Here is an 18,691-nt window from a genome sequence, read left to right on the forward strand (position 1 = left end):
GATTTTAAGTAATACATTGGATAGTTGTTAGTAATAAAAACAAACTTTATAACTTTAAATGTACAAGTGTTCTCATTGAGATATTAAATATAAAAAAGAACTGTATTCTGTTCTTTTCTGTCTCCTATTCTTACATCATTTAAATATTCTTTTCTCTGAGTTTTAATTAAACCTTGACCCATACCTTTATTTTTATTATTTTTTTTAATGTTTACTTTGAGAGAGACACAGCATGAGCGGGGAAGGGGCAGAGAGAGAGGGAGACACAGAATGTGAAGCAGGCTCCAGGCTCTGAGCTGTCAGCACAGAGCCTGGCGTGGGGCTCAAACCCACGAACTGTGAGATCATCACCCGACCCGAAGTCGGACGCTCAACCGACTGAGCCACCCAGGTGCCCCAACCCATACCTTTAAAATGCATTACCGTAGGCTCCGGTAGCTTCTTGCCCTTCAGCTTTACCAGTCTGAGTGGGAAAGAAAAGATTGTAGTCTGGCGATATTTGGAGAGAACTAACTATGACTCTCTGGGTAGGGGAGATGATTAGATTAGTTTGAATTTTTGAATTCCTGATAAAATTTCTTGGGATACAGGGATGTTCATAGACTGATCTGGTAAATGTAGAGACTCTACTGTATATAGTGCTGCTGATAAGAAGTAGCTTATGAGCTCCCAATGGCAAAAATTGCTGAGGCCTGTTTGGGTACTTAAAGAAAGACTAACCCTGGTTGACTTTTTGGATTAATTTTTAGAAGTATACATTTAAGCAGCATTTTTTAAAGCTATATGAAAGCTACCTTCCTGAGGATATAAAAGTAAATAAGATACACCTCTGACCTCAAAGCTCATAACTAAAAATACATGTAATGGCATCTCCAGAGAAGAAAGTTGTTATCTTGGGAGAAGGCTTTTTTTTTTTTTTCTGACAGAGCAAGCCCGAGTGGGGGAGGGGCAGAGAGAGGGAGACAGAATCCCAAGCAGTCTCTGTGCTCAGTGCACAGCCTAACACAGGGCTTGAACTCCTGAACCATGAGATCATGACCTGAGAGGAAACCTAGAGTTTGATGCTTAACCGACTGAGCTACCCAAGTGCCCCAAGGGAAGGCATTTTTGAAGATGTGATCTTTAAACATGTCATACAGGTGCCTGAGTGGCTCAGTAGGCTAAGCATTTAACTCTTGGTTTGGGCTCAGGGCATGATCTCATGCCTCATGAGTTCCAGCCCCACATGAGGCCCCATGCTGACAGCGATGATCTATTGGTTATATAGAAAATACTTGGCTATAACAATGTATTGGGTTAGCTACAGATGTGATTTTAAGGAAAAAAAGATGTGTAGGGTGTAGAAAACAGCTAAATCTCATTTGTAAATATATAGGAATTGATAATTACTAGAATTTGTAACTCAGGAGATAACTAGTATAAAGATATTTAAAAATACTGAAATAAAAACAGGTTGTTAAATTGATTAAAATTGATTGCCACCAGGCATTAAGGAGTGCTGACAAGCAACTACATTTCATTATGAGCACTTTATAACTGTTTGATTTTAGGGCATTACATTGATGAAAGTTTTTAAAATAAAAGTAAAATTCTGCTAGCACTTAGAAAGTGGCCAGTGCAGCTGGTCCATGGACCACACTTAGAGTAGTAATTAGTTCATGCTCATTATCAGATAATCACCTGTCACAAATTGGTCAAGTTTTGTCAATTTGTTGACCATTGTATGGCCCTGAAGATAACCCTGTCCCTTCATAATTCCTAATCTGATTTGTACTTGTGATACAAGATTTCCTTGAATCTTAAGATCCTAAGATTAAATTCTGGCTCTGAACTATGTTTCCTTGAACAAATTATATAACCTAGCTCAGGTTGGTTGGTTTCTAAGTTTTACTGTTAGTAAAGGGAAGGTACATATTTGGTTCAGTGGATTTAAAAAAAAATACAATTGACATTTATTTACCGTTGATAATGTATTAAGATACTTTTGCAGCAAGAAGCATTGCAAGAGATTTTGTAATGAAAACGAATCCATCACCAGGAATAGAGAAAATAAATCAGTATGTACTTAACAGCTTCAAACTATATAAAGAAAACAATGATTAAATCAAAAGAAGTGCACAAATCCAGTGTTTTTAATAGCTGGAAGGTTGTGAACAGTACAACTAAGAACATCTGAACTAGTTGGCATTTACATATAACAACATTGTACTCAACAGTGTTAGAATACAGGTTCTGCTCAAGTATATATGGAGCTTTTGGAAAAATTGACGATGAAGCTAGCCTCAACAAATACCATTTGGAAGATAGTCATTTTGGAAGATATTCTCTGACTCTGGTGCAATTAAGCTAACTTTCAACAAAAATATAAATAGGGAATCTGCAAATTGCATGGAAATTAATGTTTCGAAATCATCCACAGATCCTAGAAGAAATTCTAATGACAATTGGAAATATTTTGAACCAAATGATAAAATTGAGAGTGGGTTTATCAAAATGTATGGGACTCAACTGAAGCAGAACTAGAGAAAAATTTTATAGCTTTAGATGCAAAAAGTGAAGAGGGGAAAGCAGCTGAAAATGAAAGATCTGAGTTTTTATCTCAAGCTGGAAAAAGAGCAACAAATCAAGCCTGAAGAAAATGGAATTATGCCAACAGGAAATGAACACTACATACAATAGAGGGTCAACAAAGCCAAAAGTCAGTGCTTTGTAAGTATTGATTCAATAGATAGATTTCCAGTAAAAATGATGAAGGGGGGGAAAAAAACCCCACATCACTAATATCAAGAATAAAAAGAGCTTCAGTGAAGCCTGACTGGCTACAAGGGCAAGGAAGGAGCAGTGGCAACAACAACAGCAGACAGAGGCCCAGTGCTAGACAGCCAAGGACCAGAGTGACTTCATCCTACTGGACCACTGGGCCAGGCTTGCAGGAAAACCAACTTCTAGGGCCCATGGGTGCCAATATCCTCTGACTTCACTCACTGCCCTGACATCTGCCCAGATGAGCTAAGAAGCTAGTGTGAGTGGTAAGACAGCTAGAGACTGAACATGGCCTGAGCCGCTACCCGGTCATCTTAAGAAAGGAGAAAAAAAAATACTACAAATCTTACGGATGTTACAAATATAATTAGAGAAAATTATGAAGAACTTGATAAATTTGAAATTCTGTTGAAAGGAGAAAAACCACTAAAAGTAACAAAAAGATGTAGAAAATATGAGTGGTCCTGTGTCTCTTTTTAAAAATTCAATTATAATTGAAAACCTTTATTACTAAGTTAACTCCAAGCCCAGGTGGCATTATGGTGAATTATTTCGAACATTTAAGGAAGAAGTAATAACCATTTGCAAACACAAACTCTTCAGAAAATAGAAAAGACTTGCAATTTTCTTGATGTGAGACCTGTAAAACAAAATGTAAAATGTAGACATAAATCGAATCGTCAATATTAATGTCAGATATTAATGGATTAAACAGATTTTCAGACTGGAGGGAAAACCACATCCAACTATACGCTGTCTACAGGGGACACTTTAGATTGAAAGCTACAAATCTGTTGAAAATGAAAGGATAGAAAAAGATCTATCATGCAAAGAGCAACCTTAAGAAAGAGTGGTTATACTGATTTCAGACAAAACAGATTTTAGAACAAAAGATGCTACTAGAAGAGAGATGTTTTATAAAAAAAAGGACCAGTCCGTCAGGAATTTATAACAATTATATACATACACCTAATAACAGTACCAAAATCTATGAAGCAGATATTGACAAGAATTGAAGGGAGAAATAGACAATTCAAAAAGAATGGTTGGAGACCAGTACTGCCCTTTCTTAATGTACAGAAAACTAGACAGGAGACCGTAAGATTTGAATAACGCTCTGAACCAACTAGACCGAAGAGATGTCTTGCGAACACTCAACAAGATAACAGCAGAATACATTCTTCTCATGTATGGAGAACATTCTCCAGTGTAGACACACTATGCCATAAAACAAACATCAGCAAATTTAAGAGGATTGAAGTCAATGAACTAGATTGATAACAGTGGAATAAAATTAGTATTTAATGCCAAGAAGAAACTTGAGCAATTCACAACTATGTGGAAATTAAACACCTCCTACTAAATAACCAGTGGGTAAAAGATGAACTCAAGGAAAAATAGAAAATACTTTGAAATGAATGAAAATGATATGCCAAAACTTTGGAGTGAAATTAAAGCAATCATTAGAAGAAAATTTTGTAGTGATGTATGCCTGTATTGAAACATACCTCAAGTCAATAACCTAACTTTAATACAAAAAGAAGAGCAAACTAAACCTAAGTCAGCAGAATGGAGGAAATAATGAGTGTGGTGGAAATTAATAAAATAAAAAAAAGAGAAAATCAAGGAAACCAAAAGTTGTTTTTCCAAAAGATCAAAAAGATTGACAAACTTTTACCTCGACTGACCATGAAAGAGACTCAAATAATTGAAATCAGGAATGAAGGAGGGAGGCTTACTACTGACCTTCCAGAAGTTAAAAAAATAAATAAGAGAATAGAACAACTCACTTGTATACCAGTCAGTTAAGTAGTTGAAACAGACAAATTGCTAGAGACACAAATGAACAAACCTGACTCAGGAAGAAATAGAAAACCTGAACAGACCTATAACAAGTAAAGGGATTGAATTAGAAGGCAAAGAAGAGCCCAGTCACAAATGGGTTTATTGAGTTCTACAAGACATTTAAAAATACCAATTTTTAATAAGTTCTTTTAAGAAATACAAGAGGAAGGAACACTTCCCTAATTCTGGGAGGCCAGTATTCCTCTGATAACAAAATCAGACAAAGACACCACAAGAAAACTACAGAACAATATCTCTTATGAATATAAATGCAAAAATCATCAACACTAAAAAATTCAATCCAGCAACACAGAAAAGATTATACACCATGACCAAGTGGGATTTATCCCAGGAATGCAAGGTTGGTTTCACATCCAAAAATACAATAATGTAATGTATCAGTGGAATAGAGAACAAAGCCATATGATTATGTTAATAGATGATGAAACATTCTCTGACAAAATCCGATGCTCCTCTATGACAAAAACACTCAACAAAGTAAAGATAGTTGGGAAATTCCTTATCCTGATAAAGGTTATCTGTGAAAAATACACAGCTAACATCATACAAAAATGGTTACAGAGTAAAGGTTATCCCCTGAGTCCAAATAAAATGAGGATGTCTGTTCTCACCACTTCTGTTCTACATTATACTGGAGTTTCTAGTTAGGATAGGCAAGAAAATGAAATAAAAGGCATCATGACTAGGAAGGAAGAAATAAAACTACTGACATATGACAGGATCTTACTTGTGGAAAATTCTAAAGAAGCCTTAAAAAACTAGAGATAAAAACAAGGTCAACAATGTTGCAGGCAAGATCAATATACAATATTCTGTTGAATTTCCATGTACTTGCAACAAACAATACAGAAATGAAATTAAGAAAAATAGTTTCAATTAAATAGCATCAAAAAGAAGTACAAAGCTCTAAAAACTATGAAATGCTTTTGAAAGAAATTAAAGATCTAAAAATGGAAAGACTTCCATGTTCATGGATCAGAATGTTTGGTAGAATTGAGGTAGTAATATTCCCTAAATTGATCTATAGGTTGAACACAACCCCTATCAAAATCCAGTAGGCTTCTTTGCAGAAATTGTTAATCTGGTCCTGAAATTCATATACACAGTCAAGGAACTCAGTCCAAACAATCCCCCTGTCCCCACCACGCCAAAACAAACAAAGTTGAGGACTCACATCCTAAATTTAAAACTTAGCAGAAACCTACGGTAATTGAGACTCTGTGGTACTGGCATAAGGACAGTCCTATATGTCAATGGGATAAAATTGAGAACCTTTAAATATGCCTTAACATTGAAATGAATTGGTTTTTGACAAGAGCGCCAAAACAATTCAGTGGGGGAAAGAATGGCCTTTTCAAATGGTGCTGGAACAAATGTCCACATGCAAAAGAATAAATGGACCCCCTTGATACTATATATAAATTAAAATGGATTTCAAGAAATAAAGCTATAAAATTTTTAAACAACAGTAAATAGTCATGACCCTGGATTAAGCAGTGATTCCTTAGATATGACACCAAAAGCACAAGCAACAAATAAAAAACTAAAGTGGACATTATCAAAATTAAAAACTCGAGGTTTTCAAAGCATATCAAGAAATTGAAAAGACACCTACAGAGTGTGAGAAGTTTTCAAATCATATGTGAAAAGATACTGAAATCTAGAATATACAAAGAGCTCTTATAAGTTAATAATAAGGCAAATAACCCAATTTTAAAGTGGAAAATGCGCTGAATAAACAAGATCAACGTGGCCAGTAAGCAGCATTAGCAACCATCAGGGAAATGAAAATGAGTATCACATCACCCTCACCAAGATGAGTATACTAGGAAAGAGATCATAGTGAGTGTTGAGGAAGTGATCCTAAAACGAGATCTGTCATTCACTCCTGGTGTAAATGTAAATTTGTCTAGATGCTTTGGAAAACAGCCTTTCTCAGAAAGTTAAATATGGAGTTAGAGTATGTCGCAGCAATTCCAATGGGTATATACCCAAGAGAAATTAAAACAAGTCCACGCAAAAACTGACACATGCGTGTTTGTAGCAGTTTATTCATAATAGCCAAGTTTGGCTCTGAACCAGAATGTAAATATCCAAAATTATTCTTGAAAGTATATATAACATTAAAGTAGGGTAAAATCCGGGATGTAAAATTCAAATACTTTTTAAATACTCTCTATACCCAAAGTTGGGCTCAAACTTCAACCCAGAGATCAAGAGTCACATGATCTTCCAACTGAGCCAGCCAGTCTCCCTTTGGATGTTTGTTTTAATAATGTATATTCAAATAATGTTTCATTTTGTACTTCAGTGGTTACTGAAACATTGGCTGAAATGCTTTTGGAAAACTTTTTTTTTTTAATTTTTTTTTTTTAACGTTTATTTATTTTTGAGACAGAGAGAGACAGAGCATGAACGGGGGAGGGTCAGAGAGAGCGGGAGACACAGAATCGGAAGCAGGCTCCAGGCTCCGAGCCATCAGCCCAGAGCCCGACGCGGGGCTCGAACTCACGGATCGCGAGATCGTGACCTGAGCCGAAGTCTGCCGCTTAACCGACTGAGCCACCCAGGCGCCCCAGAAAACTTTTAAATATACTAAAATCCATGGAATTGGAAAGCATGTGTAGACCTTAAAAAAAGAACAAAAAATAAAAAGGACATTTTCATAGTGAAGCATAATATGGAGATCACAAATAACAGAAAGGAGAACGTAGCAGCAAAAAGCTGTGAAAATCAGAGAGGCATAACACCAATATAAATTAAAGCTTTAATGGCATTTATATTACATGTAATTTGATTAAATTATATTGAAAGATTCATTAGACCAAAATCAGTAAGTTTTACAAGAGACATCTAAAATTGATGGGATGAACAACAGTATGTTCAGAAGGAGTTACATCATCAGATAAATAAAAGAGACATTATGTTTTTAAAGTTAAAAATTAACAGGATACTGTCCAACAATTAATTATACACCTGAGGGAAAAACGAATTTGGATTCCTTCCTTCCAGTACATTCTAAAATCAGTTCTAGATGGATTAAAGACTTAAATTGCAAAAGACAGGTCTTTAAAACTTGAGGTAATATAGATGACTTCTCTTTTCCATCCTTATGCTGCAGAACAGTACCACGATTCCAATGATGTGTCAAATGTGGTTTATTTGACAGCAAAGGATTGAAGCACAGGATTCAAGGTTGAAGAGTGTCAGGAGCTCTGGTGATGGGAGGGATCCCCCAATTACAATTTTTTAAGTTTTAATCTACCAGTAATAAATTTCACTAAGCCTTTCTACAACATGTAAACTCTAGTTTACCTTTTAGATAGTTACCAGTACTTAAATTCCCTGAGCCCTTTACTGGCAGTGTTACTTATTTCTCTCTAAGCATACTGATACAGAAGTGATTTGTCTCTCTTTAGTGCCCTAAGTTTTATCAACGAGCAAGTTGCAGTTAATGACCCATTTTCTCATGTTTATAAACTTTAAAAATAATTCTGAGCGAGTATTTCTATTATATGCTCACTCAGGCCTGCATTTATATCATATACTTTTATAGTTAACGCAGCCACGCTACAGGTCCATGTCCCGAGATAACCTATTCGGAAGAAGGCTTCTGTACCTCCAGTGGGCCTTATTATTTCATACATTACCATGGGGGTGGGAAAGGATTTCTCAAGGGAGATTAAACTTTAGCCATAAAAGAAAAAAAGAAAGAAATTTGTCAATATAAAAATTAGGAAGATCCAAGATACTTGTAACTCATTCAACAAATGGTTGACAAAGGATTATTATTCATAATCTATTAAGTTTTCTTAATATGTAAATAAGAAAGGACAACCCAGGGCATCTGAATGGCTCAGTCGGTTAAGCATCCCAATTCTTAGTTTCTGCTCAGGTAATTATTTCGGAGGAGTTTGAGCCCCAGTTTGGGCTCTGTGGGGACAGCATGGAGCCTGCTTGGAATCCTCTCTCTGCCCCTCCCCCACTGACGCTGTCCCTGTCTCAAAAAATATAAATAAGCTTTAGAAAAAACCCAGTCAAAAAAAAAATTAAGATATAACCAGGAATTTTGCAGATAAAGAAAGCTGTATAGCCAATCAACATGAGAAGATGCTAGTAATTAGGGAAATGCAAATAAAGACAGTTGGGATATATATCTATATCCAGGTAGATTGATAAAAATTAAGTCTGGCAATACCAAAGGCTTGAGGGGATTTGGATAGTGGTAACTCTCATATATTGCCCATAGAGATGTAGATTGGTATACCTGCTTTGGAAAATAATTTGTCTATCTTGAAAAGTTGAACATTTGTATATCTTACCTGCTACCCAACAGATCCACTCAAAAAATTTATACAGATATGCCCCCTTGAAACAAGTATTCGTCAGAAAAAGAAAACTGGAAGTGACTCAGATATCTTCATAGAGAAGTAAATAAACAAGTTTTGTTATATTGACCCAATCGGTCATTATAATGCCATTAAAATGTATGAATTATTGCTATATACAATTGTGTGGATGAGTCTGGGATATTCATGAAGGAACAAGTGTTAGAAAACTATAAGTTACTCTAAAGCAAAATTAAACTGTACTGTTTACACATGACATTTACAATGAAACTAACTTACAAAGGGTAATAGAAGTATAAACTCAAAACTTAGGATATAGAATTATCTTAGAATGGGTACCAGGGAGGAGACATGGTATAGGGAAACTTAAGTAAATGAAAGTTACTGGTAGTACTTGATTGAATGAGTGGTGGGTGGTTCAAAGGTATTCAGTATTTTTTAAGTAATCCCTGCACCCAGGGTGGGGCTTAAACTCACAACCCCGAGATCAAGAGTCACATGCTCTTCTGACTGAGCCAGCCAGGCACCCCAAAAATATTCAGTACTTTCAAATTGTTGTATTTCATAATTAATGGATATTACATGCCTTTTGGATGCATCATATGGAGGGGCATATTTCCCCCAAAGTTTTCAGGGCTTTTCACTATTTTTGGCCTTCTCTAAAGGCCATGAGAAAGGACCATGGCAGTGTATTCACATGGTTGGAAGTTTTTGTAAGATTTTAAAAAATAAGATGCTGTAATCATTTAAGACTACTGTCTCTCTTCATCTTCATTTCCCCTTACCTCTGTGTCACCTGGCAGTAGAACAGCTTCAGGCAGATTGTGATTAAGGATATCCTTAGTGTGGGTTTAATAGAATACATTTGTGGTTCATAGTCACTTTTGAGTGTAGGTAATTATTGCCTGTTGGCCTGATCGTGATGGGAATGTGGTCTTCAGTGCCTAGCACCTGAAATATGTGAGGAGTAAAGAAGCCACAAATTGAAATTTATGAAGCCAGAAGGTAGTCAGGAAGACTTTCCAGTTACCTCATGTTTAAAAATCTAAGTAGAGGATATAGCTCTCATGGATTTCCAATCAAAAGAACTTCTCTCTTTGTTAAAAAAAAATAACATAGCATGTTCAATTAAAACTTCACCATAGGGGCGCCTGGATGGCTCAGTCGGTTAAGTGTCTGACTTCAGCTGAGGTCATGATCTCACAGTTCGTGGGATCAACGAACTGTTCATGGGTTCATTGATGAACCCATGGGTTCAAGCCCCATGTCGGACTCTGCTGACAGCTCAGAGCCTGGAGCCTGCTTCAGATTCTGTGTTTCCCTCTCTCTGCCCATCCCCTGCTTGTGTTCTCTCTCTAAAGCAAATAAACGTTAAAAAAAAAAAAAAAAAATTAACCATGCTGGAAGAAAGCCTTGGTTTGATCATTCTTTCTATGGGAAATACTGCAAAAATTATGTTCACAAAGAGGCAGATATTCAGTCATAGAGGCAAAACAGGATCCTATATTGTATCAGGGCCTTGATTAATGAAAGTATACTATTTTTTCTGGATTTTGTGATGTTTATTTATACATTACAGGTTTGTTTTTTTTTTTAATTTGAATTTGTTCTGATTTCTTTTTTCTTGCTATTAAATAACTATTCACCTCAACCTTCAGGTCTCACAAATCCTGGAACTGTTCCTGATCATATGAAATAGTGAATAAAAAGGATAAAAGCTTCAGGTAAGAATATAGTTACAAATGACAAAATTACTTAGGTAGTTTTGACTGTGTCGTTTGTTCCTTAAAAAGTCTTAGATTCTTTCAGTTTAATGAGTTCTCTATAGTTTGCTAGATAACTGGTCTACCATGCCCGTATATATTATATATATCTATATTCTTTTGCTTTTATTATGCCTTTGATTGTCACTTGGCAGAGTTCTTTCCTTTAAACCATTTACCTACCTGCAGTTTAGATCAGACTGGATATAGATACTGAGAAACACGAAGATATTTTTCTCTCTTATGTAGATTTTTCTTAAATTATGAGAAATTATTATTATAAAACCTAAATCGGCTTTCTTGTTTGAACTGGCATCATGTTGTGTATCTTTAGCATTTATTTTATACTCCTACTGGGAATTACTCCCGCAGTACCATTTATTTTGGAAATTTGAACATTAGGAAGGCTTTAAGAAGGTGCCATTACGTGGAGAAAATCCAAAATTCTTTGCAAAACATTGAGTTTTGTTTTTATGAAGAAATGCAATTCAGTCTTTAGATTATGTAAAGTATGGCCTGTTTGGATTGTTGACACCAAACTTTAATGGCTACAGCAGTGAAGTAATACCACAAAAAGTGGCCAGATAAAATTATCAGACTTAGTATCAAGTAGAGGCTTACTGGCAATATGAAGTCTGAGTTTTACATAGTTTAGGTTTATAGAATAAAATTAAAATTACTTGTACATTTTAATGACAGATGGAAATGGATGTAATTTTCAAGAAAATTACCTGACTCTTCAGAGATAGTCTGAACCTAATTTTAGTACTGCAAATAAATAAGCTTTTGTCTATTAGAGAGAAGTACTTAAACATGGTATTTTAACGTTTATTTATTTTTGAGACAGAGAGAGACAGAGCATGAATGGGGGAGGGGCAGAGAGAGAGGGAGACACAGAATGGGAAGCAGGCTCCAGGCTCTGAGCCATCAGCCCAGAGCCGGACGCGGGGCTCGAACTCACGGACCGTGAGATCGTGACCTGAGCCGAAGTCGGACGCTTAACCGACTGAGCCACCCAGGCGCCCCAAACATGGTATTTTAAATTCTAGGATATAAAAGATGGTAAGTCCAGATAGAAGTAAGCGGAAGATACTAAAAGCCAAAAAAACAATGCCTGCAAGTTGCCGGAAGCAAGTAGAAATCCTGAATAAGTCAAAGAATGTCGAAGCACTGAAAACAGCAAGTGGGAATAATATATCAAGTGGTAATCAGAATTCAAATACCAGTGTCGTAACTAGCATATATGGACAGTCTGAAAATGCTGCTTCCTTGCTGGACTCTAATAAAAATTCAGTATGCTCGGTGAAAAGTAAAGTTTTGTCTCAGAATGTAATGAAACCACTAGAAACTGTTGATTCAGAAACAAGATCAGAATACACTCAAGAACAAGTTGTGTGCCCTTCCCAAAAGCCAAGTAAAACAATAGAATCTTCTGGGAAACCCTTTACACAAGAGACAAAAGATTCACAAAACACTTCTAAAAATCATTTGGAATGTCAGACAGATGTAACAAGGTCCTATTTTGAACAACGTGAAGAGGATTGTCATCTGAAATCCATTTGTTGTCCGTCCAGTTTATGCAGTGGTATGGTTCCAATACCAAAATCTACAGTAAACACCTTGGATGATAAGAGAATCGACAAGATCGTTTCCCATTTAGAAACAAACTCCATTTCCGAGTCACATGATAAAAGACAAAGTGACATTTTAAGTTCAGATACCCATTTTGTGCCTTTTGATAAAATACCTAAGTTGGTGAATTCAGTCATCTCCAGTAACTGTCCTGCTGACATGTTGAAAAGTGACGAATCCTGTAGAACCGGTCATTCCAGCGTTTCAAATTGTGACAATGCAGACTCAACGTGGCCATCAGCACTCTACACAGATAGTAATAACAGTAAGTGCATACTTAAGCATCTTTTGGAGAAATGAGTCATTTTCCTTTTGGGGGATTTTTTTAGCCTCAGATGTAGAAACAGTAGACTACATATAGTCAAGAGAAAGAGTAAATAATGATAATTGTTTTAGAGTATCTTGTTTCTGAACCAGTTAGCGTGAGGAGGGGGAAATAGTATTCTCCATATCCAAAGGAAAATAAATTCTGGCAAAGAAGGAATCAGTCGCTTTCCCTTAAGAGTACAAAAAAATCAAAAGGTGGTTTAAGGCAGTTGTTTGGTTTATTTCATCTACATCTCTTTTTATTTTTTTATTTTTTTAATGTTTATTTATTTTTGAGAGACAGCACGAGTGGGGTAGGGGCAGAGGGAGAAAGAGAGACACAGAATCCGAAGCAGGCTCCAGGCTCCGAGTTGTCAGCACAGAGCCCAACGTGGGGCTTGAATTCATGAACTGTGAGCTCGTGACCTGAGTCGAAGTTGGATGCTCATTTGACTGAGCCACCCAGGCACCCCTACATCTTTTCTTATTTTGAAGATTTATTTGTTAGGTTAATAAGGAGGCTACTTGAAAGAGTGTGTTTTTTTTTTTTTAATCATTGGTGAACTCATTTCTTTCCATAGAATTGACCTGGAAATCATATGCCAAGTATAAGCTGATAGGTAATAAGGGTATATACACATGAGCATATACATGTGTGTGCATAGAGTGACAGAGAAACATCAAATAATTAACCAGTGATGTTCTAGAGCTACCAAATCAAATAGCAAAAGTAAATTTCGTTAGAAGTAGAATGTTTTTGTAGGTTAATGAAATATAAGAAAAAACTGATTTCGTAGGAGAAATTTTGTGTTCTTGTCTAGGCTTCATAGTGATGATTAAACAAGATGGATTTAAAATTAAAAATAATAATAGTATCACATATTAAAATAGGTCAGACTGCCTAGGTAACTTTATAAAAATACTGTAAGACCACTTAAGTAACTAGAGGATTAAATGCTATAATTCAGTTTTTGTTGGTGTTAAATAGGCACTAAATAAGGTTGAAGGGAAAGTGCATCTGAGACCAGAACCCTACCTAAAAACAATCATTTTTGGGGGGGGATTAGTTTGTCGGAAGTTTTATACAATTACATTTGCTAAAAAATGCTGCCTTGGTCACATTTTGGTCACTAGATTAGAGAATTCCCCTGTTTCTTTCCTTAGAAGGAATGTTTTTACCTCTGATCTTTCCATTTCCCCAAGGCCATAATCAAAAGAAGAGGATGTTTTCAGAAAAAAAAGAACATGTTAAGCGCATGAAAACTTCAGAGCAAATTGATGAAAATATTTGTGTAGCTCTGGAAAAGCAAACAGCATTGCTGGAACAGGTAAAATATCAGGGCATATATATTTGCTTCAGAAACTTCTGATTAATAAAAAATGGTAAAAGTTACTTGATCTCCACAATGACGTATAGTACAGGTGACTTTCACTTGGTGCAAAGGTGGTACGTGAAAACGGAATCAACAGATGGAGGTATCCGGGAAAAGATCATTGTTTACTTTCCCGTCTCTAATTAATCGAACATAGCCCTATGCAGAGCAACCTGGAGAATCACATGGAGGTAGAGTGCTGTAGTAGAAAGAGAATGGCCTTTTTAGTCATATTACATTTAAATTTCCTTGAAAGACACTGCATGACCTTAAGCTTTGCTGGATCTCTTTTGTCCTGGTCGTGGGGTTCTCTGATCTGCAGCTACAGCTGTTGGTATACCTTGTCACAATTGACCACTTCATAGACTCCGACAACCCAGAAGTCTCCATCATAAAGTCCAGTTGCATTCAGTTTTACTTGCCCTGATTTCCAGGTTTACACAGAAATGTTGCATTGTCTGACCATTTGCTGCATAGCATCATCAAGTGCACGTTTTGCTTTCATTTTTGCCCCTTTTTATTTCATCGTACTACAGTTTCCTACGTCTGATCAACTCTGAGTTTAAGTGTAATGAGCTTTAATTTTAATAAAAAAGGTCCTCATTACAGGACCTATTATAACAATCATATTTTACGGTTTTACTACCACTGGAATTGTTCACCCAAAAGTCATTATGTGGTAGATTAATGTCTGTCAACTATAATGGACCACAAAGCCCCAAGCCAAACTATCCTGCTGTTTCAGGAACAAAAACACTATTCTTTTTTTTTTTTTTTTTTTTTTTTTTAATTTTTTTTTTTTTCAACGTTTATTTATTTTTGGGACAGAGAGAGACAGAGCATGAACGGGGGAGGGACAGAGAGAGAGGGAGACACAGAATCGGAAACAGGCTCCAGGCTCTGAGCCATCAGCCCAGAGCCTGACGCGGGGCTCGAACTCACGGACGGTGAGATCGTGACCTGGCTGAAGTCGGACGCTTAACCGACTGCGCCACCCAGGCGCCCCCAAAAACACTATTCTAAAAGAGACCATTACAGTTATATGGTTATGTATTATATGAATATATATTCACATAATAAATAAATGGAAACCTTATTGAAAGACTCATGCAGAACCAGCCTGAAAGCCAATCAGCAGTTTTTCCCTTTCCTCCTAGTCTTTTCTTCCAGGAAGACCAAAGGAAACTCTAATATGTACATAACTCTATTATTTGCAGGAGGGGGGTAGCAAAATTATGGTAAGCATAGATCTAGCTTACGAAAAAGGTTGCGGATTCCAGCTGTGTCTTACTTCGGTGGTTAGTAGCTGAATTTAGAAAGAAGTTCTTTTTTTTTTTTTTAATGGGTTTTTTTTTGTTTTTGTTTTTGTTTTTGAGAGAGAGTGTAGGAGGGGCAGAGAGAGAGGCAGACACAGAATCCCAAGCAGGCTCCAGACCCTAAGCTGTCAGCACAGAGCCTGACACGGGGTTCGAACTCAAGAGGTGTGAGAACGTGACCTCAGCCGAAGTCGGACACTCAACTGACTGAGCCACCCAGGTGCCCCTAGAAATAAGTTCTGATAGGGACATATAAAGACAAAATTTAATCTTTGTATCATTTTGGTTTCACTGGCAGGGGAAGATTACAATTTTCATTCATTATTGTTATCTGTCTCACAAAATACTTGGTCTGAGTTGACACAGAAAATGGTCCTTCCAAGTGAGGTTTAAGGAATGCAGTCTGTTTTGTTTTGTCAGCCCCCCCGCCAAAAGTTTTCTTGCACATTCTTCGGAAATATCTTGGGTTTCAACTAATTACTATCTTTTTACCTATCTCTAAACAGCTAGTTTTCCATCCCTTGATATTTTAATTCCTGTTCAAACAGTTAACTCTCTAAACCATACCTATTTATTTTTCTTGTTTGATTCCCAGAATAGGTCCTACCATTCTGACATCGTTCTTCCCTGAGAGAGTCCCAGAGCTGTTGACTCTTCTCTCTCGAGATTCTGTAAGGATCTTGGCCTCACTGATTTCAATTAAATTATTGAAGTGGAGGGGTTTTTCTTCTAAAGTCCAAGTTATTCATCTACCCATAGATAAGTGGAGTTCCTCATCCTAGGAAGTTGGGGCAGATTGGAAATGCATAATTGCCAGTCTTTCTCCAAGCTCTAGGCTACTTTGACTGCCATCTGCAAATTGTACCTAGGATTTGCATCTGATACCATACTTTTGGACACATTACCATCAGCACAAGACATTTATGAGGTATTTGGTCGAAGTTATTACATCTTCCTTGTTCTTCAGGAACATCACCACTAAACGAGAACAAATGTCCCCTCTAACCAAGAGTAAATCACCCGTAGGTGGGCAGTTAGTCCTTTTAAACAACCAAGTTTTAAGAGTAGGCCTCCATCTGAATCACCAGGAATACTTGCTTGGTTAAATTGTGGTTTTTACTGGGCTCACTAATAGTTGAAGACTGTTGTTTGAGGCTCCTTTTTTCTCACACTTACCTGAGAATTCCTCGTGGTGCCTGTTAATTGTACAGCTTTCCAGGCCTTTTTCCAGGAAGTTCTGGTTGGTGAATTCAGGGTAGGGCTTAGGAATCTGTGATGTTAACAAATGTCCCATAATGGTTCTTCGTCACCAGGGAAGGTTCGCAAATACTGTGTGGCCTCCACTTGTTAGCAAAACGCTATTTCCATATTCAAAACATTTAGATAGTTTCTCCAAGATTCATCTCAGTATGAGCTTTACATATTGACCCCAGCCATTGAACTGGCAAGTATGCAGTAACCCATAAAAACCACACATGGGTAACAGGTAACACCCGACAGTAAAAAATAGTATGTTTTTCTGAGCACTTATTTATATAATATACTTATTTTGAGTACTTACTAGTTTAATCAAATACTTAAAAGTTTGAAAGTGAAAATGACAGTTGTGCCTAATATTGAGAAAACCACTGAAGAAATGTTAAGCATTACAGAAAAAATCAAGTAGATGATAATGTTGAAGAGTAAGAACAGTTGGAAATGTGAAGGAAAAAGCTTAGGAATAATCAAATAAAATTGCTGAATATGAGAAATCATCCAGGTGATACCAGTATAAAAGAGTAACATAGAAGCTTTGTGTTCCAATTTCAGACACCAAGAAACAAGAATTTATGGGGAAAAATACAAATATTACCAATAAATATCTTAAGTGTATCATGATAGGTTTTGTTATTAAGAGAGACTACTTACTGTGTTAGGAAAGTGGCTTACAGGAGGTTACAGGTTCAAAAAGGTACAGTGGATGTTTCTGAATATATGGCTCGACAGAGCTTTTCATAGCCGTGGGCATTGAGATTAATTATACTCCCTGAAAATAGGCCAGTCTGTTTTCTAAAAAACAGCCAGACAATGAAATGCATTAATGTTTCGTGTGATAGCTACTACAGACTGTTGGGATAGCATGTTTTATGCCAAACGGCATTAGTCACTACCTAATTGTTCCTGGCCTCTTTCAGTTTTAACAGTAGGAAAGTCACCCCCTAAAAAAACCTATGCAAGTAAAGTGGATTATGTTGCATATTTATTTCCTTTATGCCAATTCACTATTTTCTATTTTATGGAGCTCTTTCACATATTAACCTTTCGTATTATAAAAATCCTATGAGGATCATTTGTTCAGCATTGTATTATCTACCCCTATGTGGACAAAGAAAATGAAGCCGAGAGATATTGTGACTTCCCAAAGGTCATGTAGCTTGTTAATGACTGGGCCAAGGCTCAGACTTCCATAATTTGCTTCAGATTTACTACAGACCAACCAACCATGTTCATTGGGCTCTGGTTTTCAGATAGGTAGAGATCCTTTTTATGGAATACAGGTTTCAGTTATGCTTATTAAAAAATATAAATGGGGGCGCCTGGGTGGCTCAGTCGGTTAAGCGTCCGACTTCGGCTCAGGTCACAATCTCACAGTTCGCGGGTTCGAGCCCCGCGTCAGGCTCTGGGCTGACTGCTCGGAGCCTGGAGCCCGCTTGGGATTCTGTGTCTCCCTCTCTCTCACCCCTCCCCTGCTCACGCTCTCTTGCTCTGTCTCTCAAAAATGAATAAACGTTAAAAAAATATATATATAAATGGGATATAGGCTTTTACCTTTCCCTTAATATATATTATGGAATTCAGCTGAAACTACAGGAAACTAAAATTAGCACTGGGAGACGACATTTAATTTTTTCTAACCTCTCCATAGATGGTGTGTCTTGCTGAATTTGATATTCGAACTTCTATAAAACTTACTCATACAGTCATATACATAGAAACATAAAAATATGAAAAAAAAAGTATATTTTATTGATTACAGTAAATCCAAAAAAGAGCAAAGATGTTTTGAAGGGGTAGAAAATAAAATTGTTTTTCAACTTGAAACATGGGGTGTTTGGGGTTTTTTTTTTTTAATTCTAGGTCAAACATTTGATTCGACAGGAGATCTATAGTGTAAATTACAAACTATTTGATAACAAACTGAAAGAACTGACTGAACGCATTGGGAGGACACAGTGCAGGAATAAACATGAAGCAGTAGCTGATGAACTCTTCGTAAGTTTCTAATTTCATCTGACTTAATTTGGAAGTGGAATATAGTGATATTTTACCTGTTAGGAAACGGA

General features: G+C 36.6%; 1 protein-coding gene across 2 annotated transcripts in view; it reads left to right on the top strand.

The window, feature by feature from the left end:
• The window catches only part of ATF7IP2 (activating transcription factor 7 interacting protein 2), a 60,036-nt gene that overhangs the window by 1,716 nt on the left and 39,629 nt on the right, over window positions 1-18,691 (top strand). For both annotated transcript variants that reach the window (XM_019468562.2, XM_019468563.2), the window contains exons 2-5: window positions 10,637-10,702; window positions 11,791-12,638; window positions 13,883-14,007; window positions 18,486-18,620. In XM_019468562.2, coding sequence (XP_019324107.2) covers window positions 11,801-12,638; window positions 13,883-14,007; window positions 18,486-18,620 — 1,098 coding nt within the window. In that variant the 5' untranslated portion in view covers window positions 10,637-10,702; window positions 11,791-11,800. The remainder of the gene's footprint in view (window positions 1-10,636; window positions 10,703-11,790; window positions 12,639-13,882; window positions 14,008-18,485; window positions 18,621-18,691) is intronic.

This window comes from Panthera pardus, unplaced genomic scaffold, assembly GCF_024362965.1.
Source record: "Panthera pardus isolate Hobbes unplaced genomic scaffold, ASM2436296v1 HiC_scaffold_5, whole genome shotgun sequence".
NCBI classification, from domain to species: Eukaryota; Metazoa; Chordata; class Mammalia; order Carnivora; family Felidae; genus Panthera; species Panthera pardus.